The following is an 11,247-nucleotide window of genomic DNA, read 5'->3' as shown; positions in this document are numbered from 1 at the left end:
CAACAGCTCTAAGAACACTGAAGAACTGAATCGACCTCCTCAGGCTTAATCTTGGATGACAAAGTCAGTATTTATTTGGAGGAGGGGTGGGAAGGCTGAGCACATCATCACAGTAATAGTCATATTTTCACAGTATATCATCACAGTAATACATTTACATTATTTCATCATAGTAATATTCTAACAATACTTCATCACAGTAATAGACTAGTCATATTTGAACATTACATCTTGACTAGTGATAAATGCTTAAATGTGCTCCCTTGCTGTTTGGGGCCGACGAAGACTTGTGAGTCTGCACGTTCGGTGCCAATTTCGGTTCGAGAGCTCTCCTGGCTCCTTCTGAGCAATCAGGGCATGTCTACCCTGGCTAGTTTGGGCACGTCAATCACAGGCGCCTGAAATAAAACACCCAACAAGTGTGTGTAGATGTATGGGGGGGAGTGAGCAGAGAGCGAGGGGACTCGTCTTGGTGATTATTTTTCAAAATGTTGATCTCTCCTTTCTGCTCTCACTTGACGTTTCCTGGCACCTTTAATATACCGTTTAAAGTTTATTGAACAGAAAAAGAGGCCATGGAAGGATCTCAAGGAAAATGAACAATATATCACTACCTCAACATTATCCCTTCAGTCTTTTGAATATTGTCAGATCTTGATTTTCATACTTTTTTACAAATGGCTTAACTACACTGGTTTAGGTGATTTATTATTCAATTTTTAATTTTATTTTCATTACGTCAATGTGTTAAACATGCTTACTCTGTTTATTTTATGCTGCTGTGCACTTATTTAATACCTAACTTTATAACCTATGTCACCTATCCCCTATGTTGAAATGTTATAGCCTACCCAGTCATTGCTTATAAATAGGCTACTTATAAAAAACATACAAGTCTTTCTAAGGACAAGATCTTTTAGCCTGTCAAAGTCGTGTAAAAACTATTCCGAAACCAATGTCCTATTAACCTCTCAAAACACATTGAGCTGTAGGCCTAGACTCAGGCTTACATTAAAACAAGGGTTTTATTTGTCCAAGACTGTTATGACTCACTATAACAAACTATCATTGAGTCCATCCAGAATGTACTGTTCCCCCCGGGGGGGCAATTATACTGACATTCAGGGTGGCCTTAAAATGTTATTTTTTTTCAGGAATGTACCACGTCACAGAGAACACAATAAACTTTTCTTTTAAAGAAATGTAGCAGCCTTATGTGCCTTTAGCCTAACTGATAAAAGGTAAAGATGAAAAGTCTCTTACTATTGGTTCTTGTCAATCTATCATTTACCAAAGAATGGAAGAGTTTGGGTTCATTTGCTTTTTGACATCTTGTCATAACAGGCTATTCTACATCCTACTGAGACCCAAATGCATGGGTCCCAGCAATGAAAATGTTTCATTGGAAATTGTGAAAACACTATAATTGACAACGAGAAGGATAAATGTATGATGTGTGGATGTGCTTGTTTCTAAAGGCCTCTTGAGGGGTTGACGAATGAAAACTGCCACGTCTCAGGGATAAAGAGTACCATCGACCGACACAATTGAGGTGATGTTACATTTGTAACACACACATGTAGTTTAATATAAAATATGCAGACACAGAACAAGGCATTTATGTTCATAAATGTTGAATATATATTCAACATATATATATATATTCTAAATCTCATTTAATTCCCCCGGTATCCAGGGAGCTAGGAGTAAGTAGAAGCCTAGGTAGTTGGGAAGCCGACGTCCTCCTTATTTCCGATAGTGATAAAACCACCCACACACATACACTTGCACATCAAGTAAATATGGATACACATGAACAGACTAAATGTACATGCACACAATGGTGTGTGTGGGTGTGTATATATATATATATTTAAATATGCACAATCAAACACAGCATATATTCTGTTTTTGCACATGTAGACATCTTTTTGCTCATGCTCTGTTGCACACTTTCATTCAGACAATACGATAAACATGCACACAATTAACACACGTCTCACCCAGCCGTAAGATTCTCTCTCTCTCTCTCTCTCTCTCTCTCTCTCTCTCTCTCTCTCTCTCTCACACACGTACAAACTGCAGTGTCAAGATATTTTTCTATTAGCATAAAAACAATCACCAACTCCACACGCATCAATGAGAAATTATAGGAAGCTGCAAATTCAATAGTTTATCATCAGCAATAAAAACTGTTTAACATGAGAGACACGAAATTGAAGGGGGGGGGGAGTGCTTACAACTGCAGACTAAGTTTATTTAAGCTTGGGTTACGTTGTTATATTATCTGTTCTGTTATATTATGTTATATTTAGTTTTATTTTATGTGATATGGTTTTGTACGGACTGTAGCCTACTGCCTCTACTGACTTACTATCCTACTGACTTGACCTTACCCTACTGAATCCATCCTACTGGCTGTATCCTGACTCTCCTATTAACTTACTCTAACCTACCGACTTTCCTACTGACTTACTCTGTCCTACTGACTGAATGGATCCTGACTCTATTCTACTGACTGAATGGATCCTGACTCTATTCTACTGACTGAATGGATCCTGACTCTATTTTACTGACGTTCCTACTGACTGACTATCCTACTGACCTATACAGACGTTATCTTCATCCTGTTCTTCCTCATGCGTTCCCAGGAAGCTCCTTTTTTGTTTTCCTCTCCCATCATCTCCTTTCCCCTCCCTCTCCCTCAGCCGGACATCTTAAGTATACTTTGATAGCAATTTACTGGCAATCACACACATACACACCGATGACCCTTATGGCAATCTTGAGACTGATGGGAGCACTTAACTCTGTTTACTAAAACACCCTGTCACATGGAGGAGAGAGGAGAGTGAGAGGGGGAGGAGGAGAGAGGGGGAGGGGGACAGGATAGTCGGCTTAGTTTTTGCTGTCACAAAACAGTAGAGATGAGGAGAGATGAGGGGAGAAAGGAGGTGAGAGATGAGAGCAGAGAGAAATGTGTGTTGACTCCAGCTGGGAATTGCAATTCCTGTTAAATGATCTCTGGTTGTCTTGGCAACAGAGCGTGACCGACATGTGTGTGTGTGTGTGTGTGTGTGTGTGTGTGTGTGTGTGTGTGTGTGTGTGTGTGTGTGTGTGTGTGTGTGTGTGTGAGTGTGTCAGTTTGTGTTTTATTTTAGCTGCATATCGACAAAACTAAAACATATTATCAAGTAAACAGTGCACAATAAATAACGTGGACGTGTCTTTGTTTGTCAAATCGGTTTAATTCAAAATGAGGCAAACTAAGAACAAGACCACTTTTATCCACTTACACGACATCACCACCGAGACAAGATGGCCACTAGTAACACGAGTACACTGAAAACCAACCAATGGCAGGACATGACACCACAGGTAGATAAAGTCTTTGAAGTAAAGGGGAGGGGGGGGTTGGATTGGTTGATTGACTGGCAACCAAATGACATCACAGGAAGAGGTGGGGCCACATAGTGCAAACATATTATGCAATATGTTCTGCATTTAGAGTAGTAAAAACACAATTTAATAAAAAAAAATACAGAAAATATTATAAAAACAAAACTTGGAAATGTGTTCATGTTAACGGTATTCACAGCCAGCAGTTTATCGACTTTAAAAACAGGTGCTACAGCTGCAAGTAGTAGAACCCAGTCTACTACTGGTTATAATGGGCAACCAGTCCCCTACTGGTCGTACTTGGTGCTAACCAGTACAGCCGGACTCATACTGGTGGAAACGAGGAGCTGCCCACTATAACCAGTCATCAACTAGTGGATACTGGGAGCCACCTGGTAAAACCACAGTCCTATGTGTAGTATTACTAGTATTATCTCTAGAACAACATGAACAAGTATTTCTTGTTTCTACTAACCCATCACTACAGACAGACAGACATGTATGTTGTGCTCTATTATCAACAGGACAGATGTCAGCTAGCATTGAAGCTAGCTTTCAGTCTGTGGCCCAGTTCAGTGCAGACAGGTTCTTGGCTCAGTGGTCCTCTTGTCGTCCAGTTGTCATGTTAGTCTCTTCTTCCAGTCTTCAGCAAAGTTTGGGGAGAGGGAAGGAGGCTTTGGTCTAGTCTCGTGGTTCATTCTTAAAGTCGTCGTTGTCCAGCCTCGATATTGTTGTAGTCCAGTCTAATGGTTTTAAAAAACCATTAAAGGGGAGGTTCGGAGGCTGGGTTAAAGGAGAGGTTAGGAGGCTGGGTTAAAGGAGAGGTTCGGAGGCTGGGTTAAAGGAGAGGTTAGGAGGCTGGGTTAAAGGAGAGGTTAGGAGGCTGGGTTAAAGGAGAGGTTAGGAGGCTGGGTTAAAGGAGAGGTTAGGAGGCTGGGTTAAAGGAGAGGTTAGGAGGCTGGGTTAAAGGAGAGGTTAGGAAGCTGGGTTAAAGGAGAGGTTAGGAGGCTGGGTTAAAGGAGAGGTTAGGAGGCTGGGTTAAAGGAGAGGTTAGGAGGCTGGGTTAAAGGAGAGGTTAGGAGGCTGGGTTAAAGGAGAGGTTAGGAGGCTGGGTTAAAGGGGAGGTTAGGAGGCTGGGGTAAAGGGGAGGTTAGGAGGCTGGGTTAAAGGAGATGTTAGGAGGCTGGGTTAAAGGAGAGGTTAGGAGGCTGGGTTAAAGGAGAGGTTAGGAGGCTGGGTTAAAGGGGAGGTTAGGAGGCTGGGTTAAAGGAGAGGTTAGGAGGCTGGGTAAAAGGAGAGGGTCCTCATCGCATTCTGCTTAGTCGCACTCGGTTCTCTTTATCCCTCCTCTTCAAGGAACTGATGTATTGTTTAAAGATAACTTCCTGCTCCTTCTTCCTGTTGAAGGCGTGGAGGCGGTGGTCTCTGCGGTAACGCACACAGAACTGCTTGAAGGTGGACCTGGAGGGAGGAAGATATTTAACGCACCTACCGTTAAAACACTAACTAAATTAGTCAGTTAGTTAGTTGGTACGTACTTGCTGGTGATCTTAGCCTCCTCCAGAAGCAGTTTAAACTGGTCTTTGGCCTTCAGGAGTTTCGTCTTCTTCTCCTTGTACTCCTCCTTGATCCGGCTCTTCACAAACTGATCGTATACCTACACACACACACACACACACACACACAAATATACACGCACGCAAAAAGAACCAGCCCTCACATGTTAAGGTGTTTTCCCTTGCAACATTAGTAACAGGAAGTAACAATTGGAACCAGGAAGTAACATTGTGAACCAGGAAGTCATATTTCACAATTATTCACCTGAGGTGAATAATTGTTTTAGTATATACTACGAGTAAACACTTAAAAAAGGTTACACTTTTTGCCTGGATTTATTTGTCTTTATAAGCGGTTGATTTGTTTTTATAAGCGTGACGAGACGACCGTCTCGCGCATGAAAACAATATCCCGAGTTTGAGATCTCAATCATGGGATATTGCCGAGAATATCCCGAATATCCCGAGATAGCAAATCAATGAAATTGCACCATCTTAGGAGGTTACTAAATATATATATATATATATATATATATATATATTTAGTAACGTATAGTTACTAAATATATATATATATGGAGTACCTCTTTCCTCTGGTCTGGGCTGAGCAGAAGATATCTGGGATCAAAAACCATCTTATGAAGATCCTTCTCCCACGAAGAGAAGGCAGACACCTTCACACACACACACACACACACACACACACACACACACACAAACATAGTCAGACACAAAGATATACAGAGTATACAGAGAGTGTGTGTGTGTGTGTGTGTGTGTGTGTGTGTGTGTGTGTGTGTGTGTTCATGTTACCCCTCTCTCCAGCATCATGTCTCTGAACTTGGAGACGCGCATCTCAAGTGGGAGGAGCTTGTCCTCCTGGCCTTCCTTGACGAGAGACAACGGTTCCTCTAGCCTAGAGAGAGCGAGAGAGAGAGACAGAGAGACAGAGAGAGAAAGAGAGGGACAGAGGGACAGAGAGAGAGAGATTATATATAAATAAGGGATGTCTGAAACAAATTCTCCCCTGTCTAAATCTCCAGATGTCCTTAGGCTCCATTTTACCTGCCTGTCCAATAGTAACACCAGAAAGCAGACTTTAATATCAGTCTGCCTCTCTACCTGTCTCCCTCTCTACTTGCCTGTTTTTCTACCTTTCTCTCTCTCTAATCGTCCCTCTCCCTACCTGTCTGTCTATCTACTATTATACAGTCTCGCTAACTATCTGTCTGTCCTTATACCTGTCTCCCTCTCCATCCGTCTCTCTCCCTGTCTTTCTCTCAATCAATCTTTTTACCTGGATCTCTCCTTCTCTGCCTGTCGTTCTCCCTCTCTAACTCTGTCTGTCTCTCTCTACCTGTTTGACTGTCTCAGATTGCACATGCTCACCTGCTTCTCTTTGAGTCATGTCCATCTTCATCATCATCATCATGACAAGACGAATCTCGCTCTGCATGGGGGAAGAGAGTGCATCTCTCAAACAGAGAGATAGGGAGAGATAGAAAGAGAGACAGAGAGAGACAGAGAGAGATAGAAAGTAAGGAGAAAGACTAACCAGAGTTCTTCTTCCTCTTGTGGGGCGGGTCCATGATGATACGGCCGATGTCCTGACCAATCAAATCGCAGGGTCTTTCCCACACAGACAGGTGCATTGTAGGATTGAAGAAAAACACACGATCGTCTCCAGTCCAGACTACACACCTAACACGTCAGACACACAGAAACACACACTCACACACATTATCATAAATATATATTAATACAGTATAAACATATAATATATACACATTACTACTATATAGTAGACAAACATTTTCACTATAGTAATGATGCAATATTGTATTACAAAACAAGGTTAGAATGCATCATTTTGAGGTAACAATACATTATATTGTCTTGTATATATCATACATGTGTGTGTGTGTGTGTGTGTGTGTGTGTGTGTGTGTGTGTATGTGTTTTACCATGGTGACCCGGGGACAGGAGCTGTGGCAACGGGTCGTCTGTCTGTGTTTTCCTCACGTAACCTGTCCTCAGATACACCCTACGCACACACACACGTGCACATGAATACACATAGAATAACCATCGTGTAACAGAGGCTTTCAAAGTCATAACGATGCTGTGACATCACCGATGTTGGGATGGTTGTCATTATGTGATGTCATACCACCCCATCAGTCTGTCCCTCGTTGGTCATCACCGTTCCCCGACCGCACCCTCCTGCAGCAGCGCCCCCTAATTCCTCTGAGAGAGACAGAGAGAGACAGAGAGAGGGAGACACACACACACACACACACACACACACACACACACACACAGACACAGACAGAGACAGACCGATAGAGAGAGATCATTAGTTCTTCAATGGAAGCACAGCATTAAGGTCTAAAGTTTACATTCATTATTTAACGCCACAGCAATTACGGGTTACCATGGAAACCCAGGGTGAACCGCGAGAATTGTTGGAATTATGGGCACAGTTAGTTAGAGACAGCAAAACACACACACCCTCCTACACACACTACCAACACGCACACTCAACACTAAGAGACACGCTTGGACACATCACCAAACACACATTCCGAAAGAGTCAACACACACTCCTGACACACACACACACACACACACACACACACACACACAAACACCAACGCTTAAGGGAGAGTTTTTGTGGAGTGGGTGGGTCTGTGTGACAAAGGTTGCGTTTATCACTAATTAACTTTTAGACAGCAGCCATTAAACAGCTCGCTGGAAACCAAATCAGACCGTCTCCACTCCACCTGGTCGCCTAGCAACCATCTTTCTGGTCGCCTGGCATCCAACCATCTTGTTTATAGTGGTGGACATTGTGTATGTGTGTGTGTGTGTGTGTGTGTGTGTGTGTGTGTGTGTGTGTGTGTGTGTGTATGTAGTAGTTGATGGATACTGTACATGTGATAAATGCTTCAAACTCTCCAGACACTAAAGCCTGGACAGAGAGACAAAGCATTTCTAATCAGTTGTTGCCATGTTTAATGCAGTGGGGTGATAAATGTTGAAATGTATTCTCCAGGTATAAAGTGCTGGGTAAAAGCCAACGTCGTTGACAACAGAACCCCTCTGGTTTCATCATCATTTCACCATCATCAGTTAGGACCAAACACACATCTGTTCAGCTACATTTGCTTCTAACTGGTCAAATCCTTCCATCTTTTCACCCCAACATCCCCACTGAGTCTTAAGCTCAGAGCATATTTGTTGTGCAACACAAAGAAGAACTGGAATCATACTGTTTGAATGGAGCGAAGCACAAAGGGCCCTCATTTAGGGGCTGTAATTTTCCACTCATTTCAATTGATAAAAACAGGAATTTGAAATCTCCCAACGCGGGAGAGTGCTTTTGGCTGGATGGAGGGGGGTGAGGGTTGGAAGGGAGGAGAGAGAGAGGGGTGAAGTTGGAGGGCTTTCAGCGGCTTCATGAATGATTTCACAACCACACACAACAGATTGTCTCGTGTGTGCAAGTGGGTGGGCCTTACTTTGCGGTGAGAAGTTGGTGAGCAGAGTGAAAGCGGAGGACTTCCTGGAGAGCAGAGAGACAGGAAGTGATGACATCACCTGGTGACCAGAACACAGTCTGTTACATCGTCGTATAGGCACGGCGCCTCACACGTACCTCATTACCGGTAACATCATCATAGACCTCATAACCTCATAATCAGTCAGAGAGACAGACAGACAGGCACGCAGGCAGACAGACTGACTGTTAGGTTACCTGGAAAAGTGGGAGGGGCCATCTGTCCTGGCTGATGAAATGACTAAGTCCCGCCTCTTTGTGGAGATGGACGGGGAATACAATCTGCTTTATAGGCCACGCCTCCCTCTCCGACCACATGTTCTTCACAGGCAACACCTGCCTCTCAGGACACACCTTCAACACAGGACACGCCACCCGCTCAGGCCCCGCCCTCTTATCAGACCACGCCCCTTTATGCCACTGGAGTGGAGCCACCAATTCCCTGAATGCTCCTCCTATAGACAGAAGACAGACATTTAGACGGTTTTAATTAACATGGTGTGAACAATACAACTATCTAATAGAGTCACTGGTTCGCGAATGCCATGACTCAATTACCTCTCCTCATCCTCGAGCTGAGGCTTGATCACTCCACCTTCAAGCAACAGTCTGGAGGCACGGAGGCTGAGCCCACTGCACTGTTGCCGATCTGAGCCAATCGCAATTTACTACATCATGAGAGGTATATTTCAAAGGTTCAATGATGAAGTGTTGGCTTGGTTGCATCACACTATTTCTAATTAACACAATAGCACTCAAGTAGGGTTCTCCTCACGGTGTGAGCCGGCGCAACGGACATCCTGTAGCCCGTTGTGATCAGAAATAACGAGCTGACATTCATTCAGCGTACAACATGGCGGATTAGCAGCTTAGCGCCCACGCGCTAACGCTGGCCTGATGGCAGACACTCGCTTGCTATTCAATGCATCTGTCTCTCTCTCTCTCTCTCTCTCTATCTCAATTCAACATGACAGGCAGTATGGTTACACACACACACACACACACACACACACACACACACACACACACACAAACACAGATCTACATTTAAATGACGGAACCAAGCAACTTTCTGTAGACATCCCCGTTGTCATGGTTACCATTGCAGACAATCAGCCCAGACAAGAATACATCTAATACCGAAACATAATCATCTTTAACCATATACCTAAACTTAACCATCTTACCTAATACTGACGTTTAACCATCTATTACCTAAACCTAACCATCTTACCTAATACTGACATTGAACCATCTATTACCTCAACTTAACCATGTCTTACCCTATACCCATACCTGACAATCTCTAACCTAAGACTTGAATCTAACCATTTTGTGACTGATGTGCCCCTTGTATCTTCTTCCTGTAGGGGGTTACCTAGCAATGCAGCCGCTGGGGACAGAAGAGGACGCGTCCTGGGGGTGTGTCTCCGCGGAGTGATCTGATTGGTCGGCCGGGGGAACACCGCTAGGTCCTCTGGGTAAATCCAACCGTCCACCAGCTGTACCGATGAAGGTATGTGTCACAAACATCACAGAATGTGGCACGGTCTACCAGAAACAGCTGAACATTATGACCTGTGGAGTTTGCATTAGTAGTAACAAAATACAAATATAAAGGATGTTTGGAATAATTAAGACGATTTTAACCACAGTCAGACCAACAGGAGGTTCTGTGTGTACCTTTGGTCCGCTGCTCCTCCAGCAGATCTCGGGGAGAGGAGGAGGTGCAGGAGGAGGGGCCGGAGGGAGGAGGAGAGAGGAGTGGTAGAGTGGGTGGAGGAGAGGAACCATCTCCAAGCCAGGAAGCTCCCACTGATAGGAAACAGTAAATTCTACATCAACCAATAGGAGGCACAATTAAGCTTACTCTGACGATGTAGTTAAGGAAGAAGACAACCCTATCGTCCATTTCTAATGTTTCATGTTTATTATTGTGAATGGACTGCATTTATTTAGCTTCTTTGAACTGTGGCCCATGAGCGCAAATGTGTGTGTGTGTGTGTGTGTGTGTGTTTGTTACCCTGACGATGGACACCTCCTGGGGGGTCCAGTAAGGAGCTGGGTAGTAAAGTGGGCGGGGCCTGAGGTTGTACCACCCCCCACTGTGGCCGGAGAACCACAGACAAGGGGGCGGGGCCTCAGAGGGCAGCGCCAGAGGGGGCCAGGGGACGGTAACCATGGCAACCGGCTGGTGACCTTTCAACCTGGAGACCGGAAGCATTATGACATCTTCACCTGAGAGAGAGAGAGAGAGAGAGAGAAAGAGAGAACGAGTCATGTGACATCTTTAACCTAAATTCTCCACTATTTGCATGGACGGTTTATTTTAGTTATAGAAAATATTCTGTGAATGTTCATTCCCCTCATCCCTCTCATTTATAATAGATACACTCAGAGCGAAGTGGAGAATGCATCATGACAGACGGAACGGAGAGAGGCTTCTCCGGAAGAGCTTCAATCTCTCGTTACAAAACTACTCTCAACTAGGAGTCTGTGTTTGTGTGTGTGTGTGTGTGTGTGTGTGTGTGTGTACGCAAACTTTCCCATTTGTTGTGCCTTGTAACAAGTAGAAAACTTTCTGCAATCTTTGTCTATGGCAAAAAATGAATAATAACTAACTAATGTGCTGTTTAGTGTTAAGGATGAAGCACACAGGGTCGGAGACGCCAGGGGAGCTTTTATTGTGGCGCAAACAGAAGCCTCTCTATCAAACTACAGACTCTTCATGTC

At 43.9% G+C, this 11,247-nt stretch overlaps 1 protein-coding gene across 1 annotated transcript; it reads right to left on the bottom strand.

Annotated features, from left to right (window-relative positions):
• Positions 1-4,703: 4,703 nt before the first annotated feature.
• tcerg1l (transcription elongation regulator 1 like) lies at positions 4,704-10,738 on the bottom strand (the record flags this gene model as incomplete). The annotated part of the gene is made up of 13 exons (XM_079757547.1): positions 4,704-4,860; positions 4,938-5,056; positions 5,540-5,629; positions 5,769-5,871; positions 6,345-6,405; positions 6,511-6,656; positions 6,920-6,999; positions 7,126-7,202; positions 8,477-8,555; positions 8,713-8,969; positions 9,893-10,016; positions 10,198-10,329; positions 10,538-10,738. 13 exons carry the CDS (start codon positions 10,736-10,738, stop codon positions 4,704-4,706), a joined length of 1,626 nt encoding a protein of 541 aa, XP_079613673.1.
• Between the last annotated feature and the right edge of the window lie 509 nt (positions 10,739-11,247).

This window comes from Pollachius pollachius, assembly GCF_949987615.1.
Source record: "Pollachius pollachius genome assembly, chromosome: 19".
Classification (NCBI taxonomy): Eukaryota; Metazoa; Chordata; class Actinopteri; order Gadiformes; family Gadidae; genus Pollachius; species Pollachius pollachius.
Note: the sequence above shows the minus strand (reverse complement) of the source record. Positions and strands in the feature narration are given on the sequence as shown.